Source organism: Arachis ipaensis, chromosome B8 (assembly GCF_059453495.1).
Source record: "Arachis ipaensis isolate K30076 ecotype BB chromosome B8, ASM5945349v1, whole genome shotgun sequence".
In the NCBI taxonomy this organism is placed as follows: domain Eukaryota; kingdom Viridiplantae; phylum Streptophyta; class Magnoliopsida; order Fabales; family Fabaceae; genus Arachis; species Arachis ipaensis.
In genome coordinates, this window is record NC_142443.1 from 136,203,993 (window position 1) to 136,222,163 (window position 18,171).

General features: G+C 27.1%; 1 protein-coding gene across 4 annotated transcripts; it reads left to right on the top strand.

Moving 5' to 3' along the window:
• Nucleotides 1–845: 845 nt before the first annotated feature.
• LOC107611901 (acyl-protein thioesterase 1) lies at nucleotides 846–5,563 on the top strand. Of its 4 annotated transcripts, none has more exons than XM_016313770.3 (10): nucleotides 846–1,069; nucleotides 1,695–1,786; nucleotides 1,975–2,095; nucleotides 3,054–3,090; nucleotides 3,190–3,259; nucleotides 3,459–3,563; nucleotides 4,273–4,423; nucleotides 4,514–4,596; nucleotides 4,897–4,990; nucleotides 5,153–5,563. In XM_016313770.3, exons 2-10 carry the CDS (start codon nucleotides 1,756–1,758, stop codon nucleotides 5,241–5,243), a joined length of 783 nt encoding a protein of 260 aa, XP_016169256.1. In that variant the 5' UTR covers nucleotides 846–1,069; nucleotides 1,695–1,755; the 3' UTR covers nucleotides 5,244–5,563. The 4 variants fall into 4 exon arrangements, with proteins under 4 accessions (XP_016169256.1, XP_016169257.1, XP_020965684.1 ...); XM_016313771.3 differs by having other exon boundaries at nucleotides 884–1,069; nucleotides 1,725–1,786; XM_021110025.2 differs by having other exon boundaries at nucleotides 1,049–1,069; nucleotides 1,698–1,786.
• The last annotated feature ends 12,608 nt before the right edge of the window (nucleotides 5,564–18,171 follow it).

The window sequence follows — 18,171 nt, forward strand, 5'->3', positions numbered from 1 at the left end:
TTAATTAAGAGCTTGTGGGTTTGAGTCTCATATCTTTGGTAAAAAAAAATCTATTTTATTATAAATATAAATTTGATTAAATTAGATTTTAGTTATGAAGTTTTATTATAATTGTAACTCTATTTAACTTTTTTATACATATTTTCTTAATAAAATTCTAAAAAAATGCAAAAGGAATTACTTAAAGTTACAAAATAAATAAATTTTGAAAAGATTATAATTTATTTAATTTGTTAAAGTATTTACACAGTAGTGATAGGAACTTTGACAAATCTAATTAAATTTGAAAATTTTAAATTGTTATTTTTAAAAACTGAATTATATTTCATTTAAATTTTAAAAAATTTTGTAATTTAAAAATTTTGAATTTTATTTTTCAAAATCAAATAAATAAATTTGATCTTTTTTTTGTGACAAATAAATTTGATCTAAATGATAATAATTTGATTATAAAATGAATTTAAATTGATAAATATAAATTACAATCTTTTAAATAAAATTGAATTAAATTAAAAAATAAAATCAAATTAAAATAATCTAGATTATAATAAATTATATAATTTTACTTTTTAAATTGGTTCAAATCCTATTGTAAACATAGTCATATGGCAACGAAGTATGACCAACATAGATTTTGAATATAAATATTGCCATTGCAAATGAAATAAGTAATAAACAAATACAAATATTTTTTTAAAATATATAAATAAATAATTGATTTATTTTATTTATTATAAAAAAAATCCGTTACCGTGTTAGTAATGTCATGTCTCATGTGTAAACAAAGGGCATTATAGTAAATAAAATTTGTAATGAAACAAGAGATTGATGCTGATGCTGGGGTTTTGTGTTGTGTTGTGAGTACTATGAACTATGAAGTGTTAAGTGTTAAGTGTGAAGTGTGAAGTGTGAAGAGACAAAGTAAAAAGTGCAGACACAAAGCTGTGGGAACGAAACCAAACCAAGACAAAAATCAAAGTGATGAGGTGAAGTGAAAGAGAAAAGAAAAATAAAACCCTTATGCTTTTTTGGGTTTGTTTCCCTTTCCCACCAGCTTGAAGTGTTTAAGGTTGGTGCAAAGAACAAAACTTTACTCTCCCTTCTTATGTTCATTCATTCATATTTTCTTTTTCTCTTATTTTATTATTTTTTTCTTTATATAAAAGGGAAAAAAAATATTAGATTATGAAGGACACTTCATTTTCCACAAGTGAAAAGTTCAAATTTTCAACTTCATTTTGCTTTAACGGTATATATAGCACACCATTTATGGAAGATTGGAAAATGGGCATTAAAAAAAAAGAAAAAAAAATAGTTTTTTTAGCTGCCAAATATTCTTCTTGTTGTTATAGTTGATGTTGCTTTACTTCAATTTCCACGGGCATTGATTCTCCAATGTTATTCTCTTTGTGCATTACATTTGGCTACATAGTTTTTCATTTTTTGCTGTGGGTTCTAGCTCATAAAGAGTTGAGACTTTTATTTTATTTTATTTTTATTCTTATTTAGTTTTGTATCTCCTTTTATTAGGTGCTTTTCACTTTCTGTCAATTTCTAGGAGGGTTCAGCTTCATAGCCTTTGATGCAGATTCATTGATATTATCATTATTATTATTATTATTTTGCTTTATTGTGACCCTCCCATTTGGGTATAAATAGGGATTGCTTATGTTTGTGATCTACATTCATTACAGAAGTTCATCATCTTAAGCATTTTGTGGCAGTGACATTAGCATTTTTGAGATTATAGAGAATATGAGCTACAACAGCACCTCAATGAGTTCTGGTTAGTTTTTTTTGTCTTTTCCATTGCCCTAATTTCACTACATTTATTTGCTTCTGACATTTTCTTGAAGGATTTAATATGTATGAACATTTAGTGCCGCATTAGTGAAATGAATCATCCAAAAGAATGAATTTGATTGGACGACCATGTAAAAGAATTTCGAAAACTAAAATGTCTTTTGTTTTTAGGTGGTGGAAATGGAGCTGGTAGAAGGAATTTCGAGTTCGGAAGGACTCATGTAGTTAGGCCTAAAGGGAGGCACCAAGCAACTATAGTTTGGCTACATGGCCTCGGTGATAATGGCTCGAGGTTTGTTTTTCGCTACTTTCAATATCTTAACCTTATGCAATTACTATAGTTTTTAGTGATGTATGCTCTTTCCTTAATTGGATTTCAAATATTCATTACATCATCAATGACATGGATTTTGTGGAAGAGTTTTTCTCAGGACAAAAAATACGGAAACATTAGAGGATCGAAACCTCTTGGAGAAAGAGACAGGCGAAATGTTTCTGTCTCTACTATCTCAGTGTCTCTGTATTTTTTGTCCTAAGACATGTGCAAATGACTGTCCTTGTCAATGTGCATGGCTCAACAGTTTGGAGTTAATGGTGTTTGGAATTTTAATCATTTGAATAAGTTTGGTGACACTTTTTCGGTGGAAACTCAAGTGGATACCCTATGCCTTGTGCTTGAGAATATGCCTTCAATAAGAATGCTGTGTTTGTTTTCTTCTAATTAAATTTAACATCTGTAAGGGAATGTCAAAATCTTGTCCTATTCTGATGTGAGAAGTTTGGTTATTAAATAAGTTCCATTTGCTCTTTTTACAAAAGGCTCTGTCCACCAAAAATTTATTATTAAAAATCTTTTCTAAAAGAAAACAAACATTCTTCTTCTTGATCAAAGTTTTCAGTAAAGGAAACCTTGACTCTGAGATTAGAAATATTAGAGAATGGGACCACTACTTCACCATCTATGTTGTTCCCAAAACTTAGTTAGGCATAGAAATTCTAATCGCCATTTTATTAATACGCGGTCCCAAAATTAGGTAGGAGGTTAATATAATTTTAATGTGTAACTTGAAGGAAACTTTATCATAGTTTCAAGTGTCATTTTTTTTTTTTTACTTGCAGAACATGTAGCCTGCAGCTTGTTCTATTACTGTTATTTATTTATTTTTTGTACTTTATCTTGTTTCTATGCATGGTTGAAAAGTTCGAAAATTTCTTCGAATTAGTAATTTGGAATTTGTGTTGTTTTGCAGCTGGTCCCAAATCTTTGAAACTCTTCCTCTTCCAAATGTAAGAATAAACATAAGTACATTATTAATGTAATATATTTGGAAAACATGTTTGTTTGATAAGTAGAAGCCATTTATTCTTTTGAAACTTATGCTGCAGATTAAATGGATTTGCCCGACTGCTCCTACGCGACCTCTAGCCCTGTTCGGTGGATTTCCTTACAGTGCTTGTAAGATTGGTGCTAAAAAAATTCAACATAATTCACTTGAAAACATCATTTTCCTTTATGGCTTTTCCATTTTGTTTTGGCTGCAAGATTTGCTTTCTACACTTCATTGTTGACATTAATAAAATTCCTTGCATGCATACTGTATGTTCGGTGTTGTAACTGTCGAGAATGGTCTAATTTGTTGAGGAATCTCTACCAGGGTTCGATGTTGGGGAGATTTCGGAAAATGCTGCAGATGATTTGGAGGGATTAGATGCTTCTGCTGCACATGTTGCCAACCTTCTGTCGACCGAGCCTCCAAATAGTAGGTTTTCCAAGATCACTTAAGAAACTCGATATTGCAACCGCCATAACATTTTCACTTGATTATATGGTTCACTGGTTAACTCAATATATGAAATAGTTAACACCCTAACAGAAACCATGATATTAGTTGCTAACACCAATAACATAGCCTAGTCTCATTAGAATTGGCTACATGGGTCGAACGACGTCTTTGTTTAGACAATTTATGTTTAAATCTCTTCTAGAAGTTTTCTTAGGTCTCCTATTACCTCTAGTCGTAGGACTACCTTCCATCTGATCCAATCCTATCCTCCTAAGTAGGGTCTTTATAGGCCTTCTCCAGTTGGTTACACCACGAAATACATAATAAATCTCCGTAAAAGCAGTTGGTCGATTTCAATGTTAGTTATTACAAATTTCCTGGCCTTTATGGCTAGATTTATGAATTGCACTCATGGTAATGAAGAATGAAAGATGAGTTGTTGGTATTAGAGGACTATTCAGTGAAATTATCAACAAGATTTTGAGATTATGAAAGTAATCATAATAATTAATGTGTCTTTGCTTATGCATCTTTAATTTTATGCTACCAAAGTCTACAAGAAACTGTTTAGAGCAAAGTCAAATGCTACATTTAGAATTCTAAACATGGGACTGTTGTTAAATGTTAACAAATCCAAGTTGCTTGTAATTTTACTTAAAAATGCTACTGCTGGCTGAATGTACAGTCAAACTCGGTATCGGGGGCTTCAGTATGGGTGCTGCAACTGCACTTCATTCAGCTGTCTGCCATGTTTCGGGGCGCTACGCGAACGGAAACATTTACCCTATCCACTTAAGTGCAATTGTTTCATTAAGTGGCTGGCTTCCTTGCTCAAGGTTTGGTTTCTATGCCACTCATAATTTCCTTTTCTTTATGCTGATATGAACTGTTCTGAAGTTTGTTTTTCCCCTCTTTAACTGACACAGAGCCTTGAGAAATCGGATTGAAGGATCACGCGATGGCATAAGGCGTGCAGCGTCGTTGCCCTTGTTTCTCTGCCATGGCAGAGGTATTCATACCTGCTATTGTTACTTTTTCTCTTTCTACTAATTTAGGATATAAAAGAGTTAATTATTTTGTTCATCTAAATTGATGTATATGAAAGTTGAGATACTAGTTTGGTTGAACTTCTTTTGGACCTGAATTTGACTGAATTTTTTAAATCAACCATTTTAACATTTTCATTTTGGTTGAACATCTAAAACAAGTGTTCATTACTTGATTACGTATTCATCAAGTTTCGTCTAAAAAGGGGTCGACTTTCATACCTGATGATATCACTAAAACTATATCGTATTCTTTTTCGCAGGGGACGATGTGGTTGCATATGAACTTGGAGAGAAATCCGCAGGGGCCTTAAGTGCGGCCGGATTCCGGAATCTTATATTTAGGAGCTATAATGGGTAATAGCTTTATTCTGTAAAAGGCTATCATATTTAAGGTTTAGGTTTATAATTTAGGATATAAGGTCAATGTTTTATGATTTAAGGTAAACAAAATAATTTTAAAAAAGTTGGTTACCCAGCATCACTGGAATAATAATATGGTGTTTTTTTGGTGTGCAGGTTGGGTCACTATACAGTTCCTGAAGAGACTGATGAAGTTTGTAGCTGGTTAACTGCAAATTTGGGACTTGAGGGGTTTAGGTTCAACTAGAGAACAATTGAGCTTTTTTAGGGTAATGGAAGAGGCACTATAGAATAGATAGTGGTGTTTTGGGGGTATATTGGTAATTTGGTATAGCTGCTTCATCTCTCTCTCTCTCATGTACTAAATAAATAAAGTTTCTATATTTGTCTTATAGGATTGGATTACTACTATGTTTCTAGATTTGGGGTTTTGGGAAATTATGCTTTGGTTGGGGGGTATATGGGTAATTTCCTATACACCAAGCAAATTTTGTTTATTTCATTTTAGGATGGATAATATACATAAGTTGTTTTCTGTATTCCTGTACTAAATAAAGTGAAATTTTGGTGATTATAATTTTTTTTTTATTCTCCTTAGCTAGCTTCCTTTTTCTTTTCTTGAAAATTAAAAGGGAAACAATTGATTTTTAAATTTTAACCCATACCAGTTTTGACCAATTGAATGTTAGTTGGTCAAAAGGGAAAAGGCTATCTAATTATATTAGGACACTTTATAAAAGGGATAAATTACATCAATTTTCATTAATCATCAGTCATTTTTCCAAAACCTATATGTTAGATATGGTAATAGAGAATTATTAGTCATTTGTTCGTATTGTTCACAATCTCCATTGTCTACCTAACAGAATTGATAATAATAACATATGCATAGTTGGGAGAATATATAACTATCTGCAAATTAAAGCAATTATTTTTTAGGGAGACTATAAATTGTTATTTATATGGAATTTATTTTTAAGTTTGTTCAGTATAGCTACATGTATACATTTTTATTCTTAAATGCAATTTAAAAACTAATATTAGACCACTGCTAATCATGTTGATGGAGGTGGGACTATTTGCTCTTCATTGCCATCCATTTCTGCATCTTGCTTATGACCTGAATCTGAAATCCAAAAATGAAATCAAAATTTCTTTGTGTGTTTTAAATTCTAATTAATAATAATAATTGAAAGAAAACTTTAATACAATCTTACTTTTTAATTATGATAAGTCTTATTAATCTATTATTCAACTACCACACCACAATTCACAACAAAGATTCTATCTTTTATAATAAAAAAATTAAACACAAATTATGTTTTCTTCAGGTTATGTATATTATTTTTCAAATTTCTAATAAAAAGAACACATGAATCAAATTACAATTTACCTTTGTTCTTGCCATGTGGATTTTTGCATTCCTTGCATTCACAAAGACTGGAGCATCCAACCTCAATCTTTTTTGAAGGAGATTGGTTAACACATTGCCATAAAAAATTAAGAATAATTGAATTTTAATCTATTGTGAAATTAAATACCTAAAATAAATTAAAGATATATATATAAAAGAGAGAGTGTTTTATTGGAGAGAAAAGAATGAGAAGAATAATTTGGATATAAAAAATATAGATTATTCAAATAACATTTATGTTTTCACTTAAGTAATATAATATACAAAGAATATATATATATAATATGCATATGCTCCATAAAAATAAAATTACCTCAAAACATTCACAATAGTTCTGCATACAATTTGAATTTTTGCATCTGCAACCTCTTCTGTGCTTTGCTGATGATGATGCTGTTGCTGTCTTAACATTTTCATTATCCTATACACCATAAATCAAATAATGAAAAAATAAATAAATCTCAATTTTTTTTTATCTAAAATATATCAAAAATAAAGAAAGTGATACCATATTATTGGGGGAGGAAAGATGAGTTTGAAGAATCCTTGGAGCAAATGCTAATGGATAATGCCTTTTGATATATTCCTTAGCTTCATGAATTTTGTGTAAATGTTCTTCTCTATTTAAGCACCCTTCGCAAGCACAAGCCTCAGAACAGTAGATTTCACCATGAAAACATTCACAATAACTGCATAGCAAAACCATGTCATTCAAGAATTGAATTAATAATGTAAATTACATGTTACATTTGGAAAAATATGTACTTTACTTACAGGTTCAGACATTTATTCTTCTTACATGTACATGCTCTTTTACCATCACTTGTGTTTGATGCACTGTTTCAAACAGATTAATGTTAATTAATAGAATAATTAAACTTAAAAAGTTGTAAGGAAAAAGAATACTGACTGTTTTTTGCATCCTCCACCAGTTTGGTTAAGTTTCTCTTTATAAATGTTGTCATCACCAGCATCATGTTTTGTAGAATTAGTGCTGATGGTGTTTGATTCTACTAAACCGACACGTGGCAAATAAGTGAAGAATTTACTTGGTTTCGATTCTCTTGATGTATCTTTGCCTGCTTCATCTTCTTCTTCTTGGTTACTAGCCTACATTTATTGCAACATTAGTAATTATTTTTTGGTTTAATTACTCTATTGGTCCCTATAATTTCGTGAAATTTTTAATTAGGTTCCTATACTTTTTTTCTTTTTAATTGAGTCCCTATACTAATTTTTTTTCAATTAAGTCCTTTTTAATAGTAATTGACTTAATTTTATAGGAACCCAATTAAAAAAAAAAGAATTGGTATAAGGACCTAAATAAAAGAAAAAAAAAAAGTATAGAGACCCAATTAAAAAAAAATTAGTGCAAGAACTCAATTAAAAAGAAAAAAAGTATAGAAACTTAATTGAAAATTTCGCAAAACTACAGGAACCTTGTTTTTTTAATAGAAAATATGATGCTACTTTAAAGTTTTTTTTTGTGGATATATGTGAAAAGTCATTTATACCCTTTTGTAAGCTTTCAAATAAAATGCATATATGGTGAAGAGCAAGGGTGTTAAGTTATACCGATGGAATGTGAGTGGGTTGTGGAACCATCTCAGGAGAAAATGCAAATGGATTACGAGATTTGATTTTGTCCCTAGCATCATTAACTTTGTCTTCATGTTCTTCTCTGTTTAAGCATCCTTCACAAGTACAACATTCTGCACAATAACCTTTAGCAGCAAAACATTCACAGTACCTGCAATAATTAATAATGAAACAAACAAACATTAATGTTAATGAAACAAGATACGGTTTAACATTTAAATAGACTTTAATTTTGATACATTTACATATTTGTCCAATTACATCTGTTCTTTTAGATGATTATTTATGCGATCAATATATAAAAAATAATTATTTTTATTAAAGTAGCTTATGTAATTAGTACGTAAAAACGGTATCAAAATTGAATTTAAATGAAGTAGCAAACTATGAAAGCATGGATATTTTTCTGATACGACACTCATTATATCTTCTGTGTCAAACCGGATTTTAATAAAAAATAAAAAAAAAATTCGGACAAGTTTGGACACACCTAAATACTATTACATATTAACGTGTCTCGTGTCCGTGTCTATGCATCATCATAGCAAGCATTACTAGTATAGTATACTCACAGGAGCAAGCATGCACTCTTCTTACATGTACAACCATTATTACTCTCACTACTGTCTTGGATTATTCTCCTGTACTCAAAACAAAAACAGCAATTTACAAATATATAAAACACTGGTAAAAATGAAAATAGAGAATGAAACAAGAAGAGGAACACTAACTTGTTAAGATCATGAGAAATGGGAACACTATCATTGGAAGTGGTGTCTTGATGGATCTGAGTCTCATCAACAACAACTCTTACTACTGATTTTCCATTGCTACCTTGTGAGATCAAAATGCTTTTTATTTTATTATTACTACTACTACTCCCAACTACAACATTTTCATGTGTCTCAGGTTGAACCCTTTTTGTAGATTTTATGATGCTATTCAAATGCAAACCAAAAGGCTTCAACTTGAAGTTTGGTGCTTCCTCTTCCTGAATTGGTGCATCAATTATTACAAGGTTTCTATTATTCACTTCATCTTCAGATTGCACTGTTTCTATAAGGTCAATGTCCTCTTCATTACCCTACATTATTAATATTATTAATAAAAATGCGTCACCAAATCAGTTTCCGTATATTTGCATATAAATACATATATAGTTTAACTTATTTTCAATACGTATTTTATTTTTTAACATATATTCTATACTAATACCTAATTTAGTGGCCGATTTTTTTTTATAATTTAACGTATATTTTATACTATATATGCACATTTTTCTAATATACATATATAAGGTAACATCTATATATTAATAAATAAAAATGAACAGCAAGAATCTATGGTAGGGTTAATTAATGTTACCGTGGGGTAGGTTGAACAATAATGATCAAGGGAAGGTTCGATTCCTAGAATCTCATCTGCAAACAAATTGGAATCTCTCCATTCTTGTGATGATTCCACATTAAATTCGAAGTTGTTATCACAAAGATCTTCAAGAACATCACCATCGTCTCCAATACGTAGGCCACTTTTTTAGAAATAATAATAATACACACAAATTTTGTGTCAAGAAATTAAAACAGCAACACTAGACAAAAGAAAAATAATTAAGAAAAAAAAAAAGGAATGTTGTGAAAATGATTCACCTTAATAAGATTGATTGGGTTTCTGGTGACAGAACAAGCTCTGGTGTGTATGATTCACCAAGAAAGTAATCATCATCATTAAGATCATGATCATGATGATGCTTTGATGGAGATGAATTTTCTACATCATTGCTGATGCTGGGATTGGAGGATTCCTGGGATGAAATTAAATAAATTAATTAATAAATGCATGTCACATAATTCACTAGTTAGTTAATAAAGAATTATAATTAGTGATGATAAAGAACTTCAAGAACAGAATACAACATATGAATAACAATAATAATAGAGAAATTGAATTGAATCATACAAAAGGGGAGGGAATAGTAGTAGTGTCTTCATTGTTCTTGTTCTTGGAAGATTCTAGATCATCATTATTATTGTTGAGATTATTGGAAGAATCCTGGGATGAAAAAGGAAGAAACATGCATAAAAAATTATTAGCAACAAAAGGTGACAAAAATTGTGACGCATTTCATTTGTCATTATTAGTTAACTATCATTATCATCAATCTTGAAAGATCATAATAGAATGTAGCAATGAAAGAACTTCAAGAAAGAAAGAGAAATGGTACAGAAAGTAGTGGTGATGATGAAGGTTCATCAGAGGAATCCATTTTTGAAGAAGAGGGAAAGCTCTGAGCTCAGAGTAGTGTACGTGTCATGCATGAAAATTATTGTGTTAACCAATATCAGGAATGAATCTTATTATTGCACCCAAAAATTAAAAAAATAAACATTTTTTTTAAGTTGTGCCTCTTTTACTTGTAATCTACACAAGTTTTTTCAAAACTATTTATTGCACCATTCAAATATTGGAATTTTGTTTTTAATTTATGAGAAACATTAAAGAAAATTTTTAAGTATTATATTACTTTTTTTTTTCCAAAGACTTTTAAAGTTTGGACTAAATTCTTAATTCTATACAAAATTTCATAAGAATAGAAATATCATTATTTATTAAGGACAAATAATTGATATAAAAAATCTTTTTTCTTTAAATAAATACCCAAATTGATTTTCAAGAATTTAAATTAGATGTTTGCTTTTAATAAATTTTTATTTTCTAAAAGTCGTCAATAATTATTTCTATCAGAAAAATTGATTCCTCATTATTTTTAACAAATTATGCATGAGATAAATAAATTCTTAACAAATTCTATTATAAGATAATTAGGTTAAAAAATATTATTATAAGATAAATTAGTCGCTTTTAAAATTACAGAAAGACTAATATGTTTGATAAAAATAATTTTCAAAGAATGTTAGATAAATATTTGTTGGGAATTAAAATTTTTTATTTAAAATTTTTTTAGTACCAATACGAGAATTTTTTTTTTTTCCTTTTGAGGCCAATTTTTTTTAATGGTTGACTGATGAAAACTTATTTTTTGGGCAAGATACTGATGAAGACATTAGTTTTATTGACATAATCTTTGGGTTTTAATCAGGTTCTTCTTTTTGGTGGGATGATAACATAGTGATATATTTTTTAGCACTACTTTATTTTTGATAAGTATGGGTTCTACTTTATGAGACCAATGGATATACAAAGCCCAGCCGAAAATTAATTAGACCACATCAAATTTCGACCCAAGAATATTAATATGGATAACAACTTTCTCATTTTTAATAACAAAAAACAAATACAAAAAAAAAAAAAAAAACTTTCTTATTTTATTAACCAAAACAAATGTCTTATTTTAATAAACCCAAAAAAAGACTTTCTTATTTTAGTTTTTTTTATATCATTGTGAGAATTCTATAAAATTTAAAAAAAAAAAAACTTAAACGAGGAGAAAAAGGGGACTTAATTTTCAGTGTTACTCATGATATTTACCATCAACAACAATGACTAAATCTCTTCATTTTGAAAATTTATTGAAAAGGCTTAGTTGTTAGCCTAAAATTCTCTCCATACATCGTTATGGTTTTACTAATAAATGAATTTTAAGAATAGAAGGATCAATATTTTTCCATCTTATATACAGAGTGATTAAATTGAGTCGAATCAACTAATTTAAAATACCATTTTAATTATGTTAGAATGCTATGTTGGCATTTAGCAATCAAAATTAACACTATCTAAAAAGAAGTTTGGGTTAAGAATATAAATAGAAATTTACAAAAGTAAATTTAAAAAATTTATTGGATCATTTATAAAAATAAAGAACTATATATTTTAATTCGCATTTGTAAATTCGATAATCATTTTAGGCAATGGCTAGAAAAATACTGTTAGTGTTGCAAGTGTGAGGAGTGTTGAAGTTAGTCCCACATTAAAAAAAACAAGGAAGAGTGAGGAGTTTATAAGACCTATCAACTTGACACCTTAAGATTTTGAGTTGGATGTGGTGTCTTCTCATCTTATGTTTTCTTGTTTGATTCTTCTCCAAAGTTGGCCCAACAAATACTTCAAGGAGGTTAATTTTAATTAAAAAAAAAGTAAATGCAACATATTTCAAAAAATGTATTTTTATTGTAGACTATTATATATTTCAATCATGTTATATATACACTAAAAATCAATTATTAAATTAATCACTTATATAAATTATATATTAAAATATAAAATATATAGAAAATAAATTAAATAATATATATTTATATACAAATATATAATAACTATATTTAATATGGACTTAGCATGTTTTATTATATGATTGTTTTAAGTGATAGAGCAACAAAATACATCTCAATTACAAATATATAATATTGGAGTTGGATATAGTGATATGGTTTGACCTGTAAAAATAAATAAAAGTTAAAACCATATATTTTATTTGAAAGGAAGAAAAAGGAAACCTTTAAACATGCAAGCTTGTGGGTTGAAAAAAGAAAGGGAATCAAAGCTTTTGAAAGTGTAACTCATTTTTTTCGTGCATTGAATTGGATAACAAAAAAGTTCTCTTGTTTTTGCTAAACCCTTGACTACCACAGTATATATAAGATAGATTTTTCCTAAAACCAAATAAAGGGGTTGGATTTTAGTGTTGATTGATGGTGTTTTAATTTATTATTGGGACCCAACTGACATTACAAATCTTCATGATTAAAGATGTTTTTGTTTTGCTTTCATGAGCAAAGGGTTTTTCCTAGGTCTTGTCTTTATTACAATTGCATGTATCCAACTAACTCACACATAATACAAAATTGTAAAGCATTTTTACTATAAAGAGTACAAGCATGAACACCACCTGTGGATGGATGGTAAGGAATAATTATTCTCATGAAAATGTAAATAAAAAAAAATGCTATGTGCATACGGAGACGAATTCAGAAAATTTTTATAATGAGAATAAAAATATACTAAAATAAATTTTGTTGAATATAATATATTTATAATTTGAAAAACATAAAAATATTTATAATTTGAAACTAAAATTACATATATATGCATTAAAAAAATTAATAATTTTACTTATATTTAGAATAATTATGTATAAGAGTTTAAACAAAGAATATTAATTAGAATTTAATTAGGAAGTTAGTTTTTTTTAACTAATTTCAGTCAAAACTAGCTAATTTTTTAAATTATTTTATTTATCTTAAATTTTAAATAATCTTCAATCCTCTAAAAAATAAGAATTTTTACAATTAAAAAAAATTAATTAATGTTGGATAACTAAAAATTATTTTTCTATATTTTTATTATTTAATAAATAAAAAATATTTTTCTTAGCTCAACCAATTTTTGAAGAAAAAATAGTAAAGTTATGACTGTTTTTAGCTGTTTTTAGCTGTTTTTAGCTGTTTTTTTTTGTTACCAAACATTTTTGCTTTTATATATAGGATAAGAGTATAAAAAAAATTATAAGCTAGCATACATATATATTTTTATTCCTTTAATTATTATGATAATGGGGAGCTAGCTATATGCATTGTACTAAAAATGGGTTAAATTAAAGCAGAAATGCAAGGCACATGATTGAGCAAGAGAAGAAGAAGAGGGAGGTACTTCACCAAATTAATAAAGCAGATAGATGATTGAACAAAGCAAAGCAAATGAAGTAACATAAAGCTTAGACTAAAGTGAACTTCAAAGAATCTTGTTAAAAGCTATATAATGGAGCGTAGTAACAGACAACTAATGAAGTGTGTCTACTTTTGACCAATGAATATGTTGCTCTTAAACCTATCCAATGAGGTCAATGGGGAAACCCATCAAGTTTTCATAATAAGCTTGAAAAGTTTTGGAATCCTATGTCAATTGATGCTAGCTTTTATTAACCCCAATAAATAAATAAATATATAGGAATTAGAATGAAGCTTGATTTTGATTAAGAAAGCGATTGAACCCTTCCTTATCTAAAGAAATTGATTTTATTCTCAAGTAATAACTGAAATTAAGCATTCTTTTGGATGATAATAAAGGTAACTCAACTATCAAATTTTTATAATGCCTTATTAGAGAATCTTAACATCAAATGCTTTTAATGCAGTGGAAAAGTAACTTTAAGAGATTTCCTATTGATCAGCTTCAGAAATGAGAATAGGATATCTTAAAATATACTAAACATGACACCTTCAAATAAAAAAAAAAAAAAAAAAAAAAAAGTTATGCAACCGAATAAATTTTTAATTAAGTTCAACTAAATTATTGTATAATTTATTCTTTTATTTTTTTCATATGTAAACTGCTGCGGTATATTTTTTTTTTCTTTTTTTTTTCTTCTTCTTTTGTTATCGTCGCCACCTTTTGCTCTTTTTTCTCTTCTTTCTCTCGTCTCTCTTTCTTCTTTTTTCATTTGATTTAATTTTTTTTCCTTCTCTTTTATTATCATCATCATTATCATCATCATCTTTTTCTTAGTTAAATATCACACATTTAATTAACAATAACAAAACACATTATTTAGTTATAAATGACACAACAATTTTTTATGAATGACAAATTTTTTTGTAAATGATGTTGGAAAATTATTAATTTTCGAATTTGTTTATACGCAATACATATATATAAATTATAATCACAAATTATGCTATTTTACATTAAATAACTTATATAATGATAATCTCATTTATTGTCATAAATGTTGAATTAGATAAGTCGTAATTACTTTTGGTTTAGAAGTAAATGAGAACAAAACCAAAGATATTTTATTTGGATTTTAGGGTTTAATGAGTGTCATGCTCAAATATAAATAGTGACTTTAGAGTAGTTTTAGTCCCCAACATACCAAAACCGTCTCCACTACCTCTTTTTCCATTAGAAGAGTTGTGATTTGGCCCTATTAGAGATACAGAAGATTGAGGAAGATTAAATAATCAAACTCTTCTAATCATGCTCATGAATTTAAGTACGTTTTCACATTTAAGTATTTATTTCTTAATGATTTAACATGGATAATCTTAGGGTTATGGAATTCTAGAATATCCAACAAATGACACCAAAATTTTTGGTAACACAAAAAATCTTCAAAAGATTATCAGTCTAAAACCGACTCACTCAACCAACAAAATATATTTAAATGTGTTTTAGATTCAAAAGACAAATCAAATTATTGCAAATGACAAAAAAATGACTAAATCTCTTATATATTAGTTCAATACCACACAATTAATTCAACGATAACAAAAGCACATCATTTAGTTCAAAATATCACAGAATTTTTTAGTAAATGACACAAAAAATCTTTAAAGAATCACAAATTCTAAACCTTAATAACTCACTCAACTAAAAAAATACATTTAAATATGTTTTAGAACAAAAAGATGCATCAATTTGTTGTAAATGATACAAAAATGACTAGACATCTTATATACAAGTTTAATATTATTCAACTAGTTCAATAATAAGAAAAATACGTTATTTAATTAGAAATGACACGATTACAAAAATTTCTGTGTCACAGAAAAATTTTGTTATTAAAATTAATAAACTTTTTGTATCACAATTAAAATTTTTTGGTACTATTTTTCTAATAAATTATGCACAATTCAAAACTCTTCATCTTCTTTCACATTTTCATCATTCTTGTTTCACCTTTTTAATAAAAACCTTTATCACGGTTAAAAAATTTCAGTATTAAAATTCAAAAATTTCTTTTGTCACAGTTAAAAAATTTCGATATTATTTTTGTGATAAATTCTACACAATTTAAAACTCTCTTCCCATTTCATTTTCTTCTTCTTCGTCATATTTTTTCGTCTTCAATTTTTTTGTTTTTGTTTCACCTTTTTTATAATTTTTTTGTTTTATCCTTTAAAAAGAATAAAAAAAAAAGAAAATAAGTAAATAACAAATACTGAAATAATTATCAGTAATAATCGGAAGGAACAGGAGGAAGAGAAATAATAAAAATACAGCAATAATAACAATAATAAAAAAATAACAATGAAAAAATATATAAAAAATGTATAAAAAAAATTGTATGTGATTTATACGTATATTATGCGAGTACTTTTTATTAAATTTAAACTAATTTAATTAAATTTAGTTAACAAAAATATTTAAACGTGTAGTGGAATCAAAAATAAAATATCTCTTAATCTATATAAGGGAGGTATAAGTATATAAGTTATACACTTACTCCACCACAAACATATCATTTATTAGAATGATAAATATTTGAGGAAAAAAAGTCAATCTTAGAGAATCACAATATTTTGTATAAGATCTCTGATATTAATAAAAATACATCTGATAAAAAAACAAAGGAAGTAAATTAAAAGAGTTTTAATCTTTTTGTTTAATAAATATTATTAACAAGATATAAAATTTGTCTGATTTATTTTATTAGAGATTAATATGTTTAATATTTTAAAAATAAAAATTATTTACCATTTTTTACACTAATTTAATCAGTACAAAATTTACTCTTTATATGATGACTATTGAAATTAATAACCTACTAAAAAAAGAGAAAATATTGGTAGTCAATATCTTTTAACCAATAAAATAGCCAATAATTAATCATTAAAAAGAAACATCTAAAATAAAAAACAAAAAAAATCTAAAATTCAAGTAAGAAAAATAAAAGTGAAACAAAATAAAATCAATCTAGAGTATGTAGAATTTAAGATTATTTAGGATTTAGAATTTAAAATTTAAGATTTAGAATTTAGAGATTATGATTTAAAATTTAAAATATAAAATATAAAATTTAGAATAACTAATGGTAGATAATGAATGAAATTGTGGTATTAGAAAAAAAAAAGTTTAAAAAATATTTTTATTTTTGTGTAGTTTTAGTTTTGTTTTATTGACTTTCTAGCCCGTTCAATACTTGTTGGCTGAATGTTGTTAGTTCCTTAGAATTGTTGGGTCTTTCTGTATCTCCATCTCCAATGTTTGAAATACTACAGTAATCACCTAACTTTCACATAGTGAAAATTTTGGTCTATTTCTCAATCATATACAGATATACTACTAATAATAATAATTATTACAAATAGTATTGGCAAATAATTTTGTATAATTTCCTTTAAATCATCCAAATTTATGGAAAAATATAAGATTATTGATAAAATTATACTATCCTATCATGATTTACCAAGTATTACAAAATTTTTGTCTTTTGCAAAAGCTCATAACTCGTGCTTTATAAAGGTGGTAACCAAAGAAAATCAGCCAAAAACAGTCATAACTTGCCTTATTTAGCATTTATTAATTGTTGCGACAATTAATTAATACTAAATAAAACAAATTCTGGCTGTTTTTTTTGTCTACCTACCATTATTCTTTTTGTAAATCGTAGCCGGATAACACGATTCATGAATAAACAATAACATTTAATTACTAGCTATTATATAATGATCTATATAAATTATATAAAAAACATATATTCAATAAATTTCGATTTAAGACAATCTAGTAAATATGTTTTTTTTTTTTTAATTTTATTTTGCTAGTTATAAGTGTATTATATTACGAAAGAATACATATCTTCTAATAAAATTGAGCATATATAAACCAATTAACTCAAAGCCACTCATCATTTGGTATATGTGCAAAATTTAGGACAGTAGTAGTTAATTTTAATTTTAATAATTTCAGTTGACAAAGTTAAATATCAATCCAACAATTTAGTCACCAAAAAAAAAAAAAATCCAACAATTTGTGTGAGCTTTGTTATGATATTGGTATATGTGCAACCTCAAAGTGGTCCTTATATATTATTAAAGAAATTAAAATACTTTATGGATATATATGAGTAATAATAATATATACTAATTATTCTTTGGACCACGTCTCCACTATAAATTAAAGCTTATATATGTGTAGCTTTGAGAGTAAAAGAAAAAAAGGCACAAAAGATATAGAATCTTTTTTTTTCTTTTCATTTTTTTCTCTAAAAACATACAAACATCTTGGATAATTAGATATTTTAAATTAAAGAACATTTTTTGCACTAATAAATCATAGTGAGGTTAAGAGTTGAAGTTATATAGCTATCCATCTCTTTTCTTCAAAACACAGTAGTGACAATGATAATTGATATATTTAAATTGTAGATATTTAAAAACAAAACAAAATCAAAATAAAAAAATTAATAATAAAGAGTACAATA

Excerpts from the sequence above, each read along its gene's own strand:
- LOC107611901 (XM_016313770.3), top strand. The coding sequence starts at position 1,756 with ATGAGCTACAACAGCACCTCAATGAGTTCTG. Across the intron at positions 2,096-3,053 it reads CTCGGTGATAATGGCTCGAG|CTGGTCCCAAATCTTTGAAA; the intron begins GTTTGTTTTTCG and ends GTTGTTTTGCAG. Across the intron at positions 4,991-5,152 it reads ATATTTAGGAGCTATAATGG|GTTGGGTCACTATACAGTTC; the intron begins GTAATAGCTTTA and ends TTTGGTGTGCAG.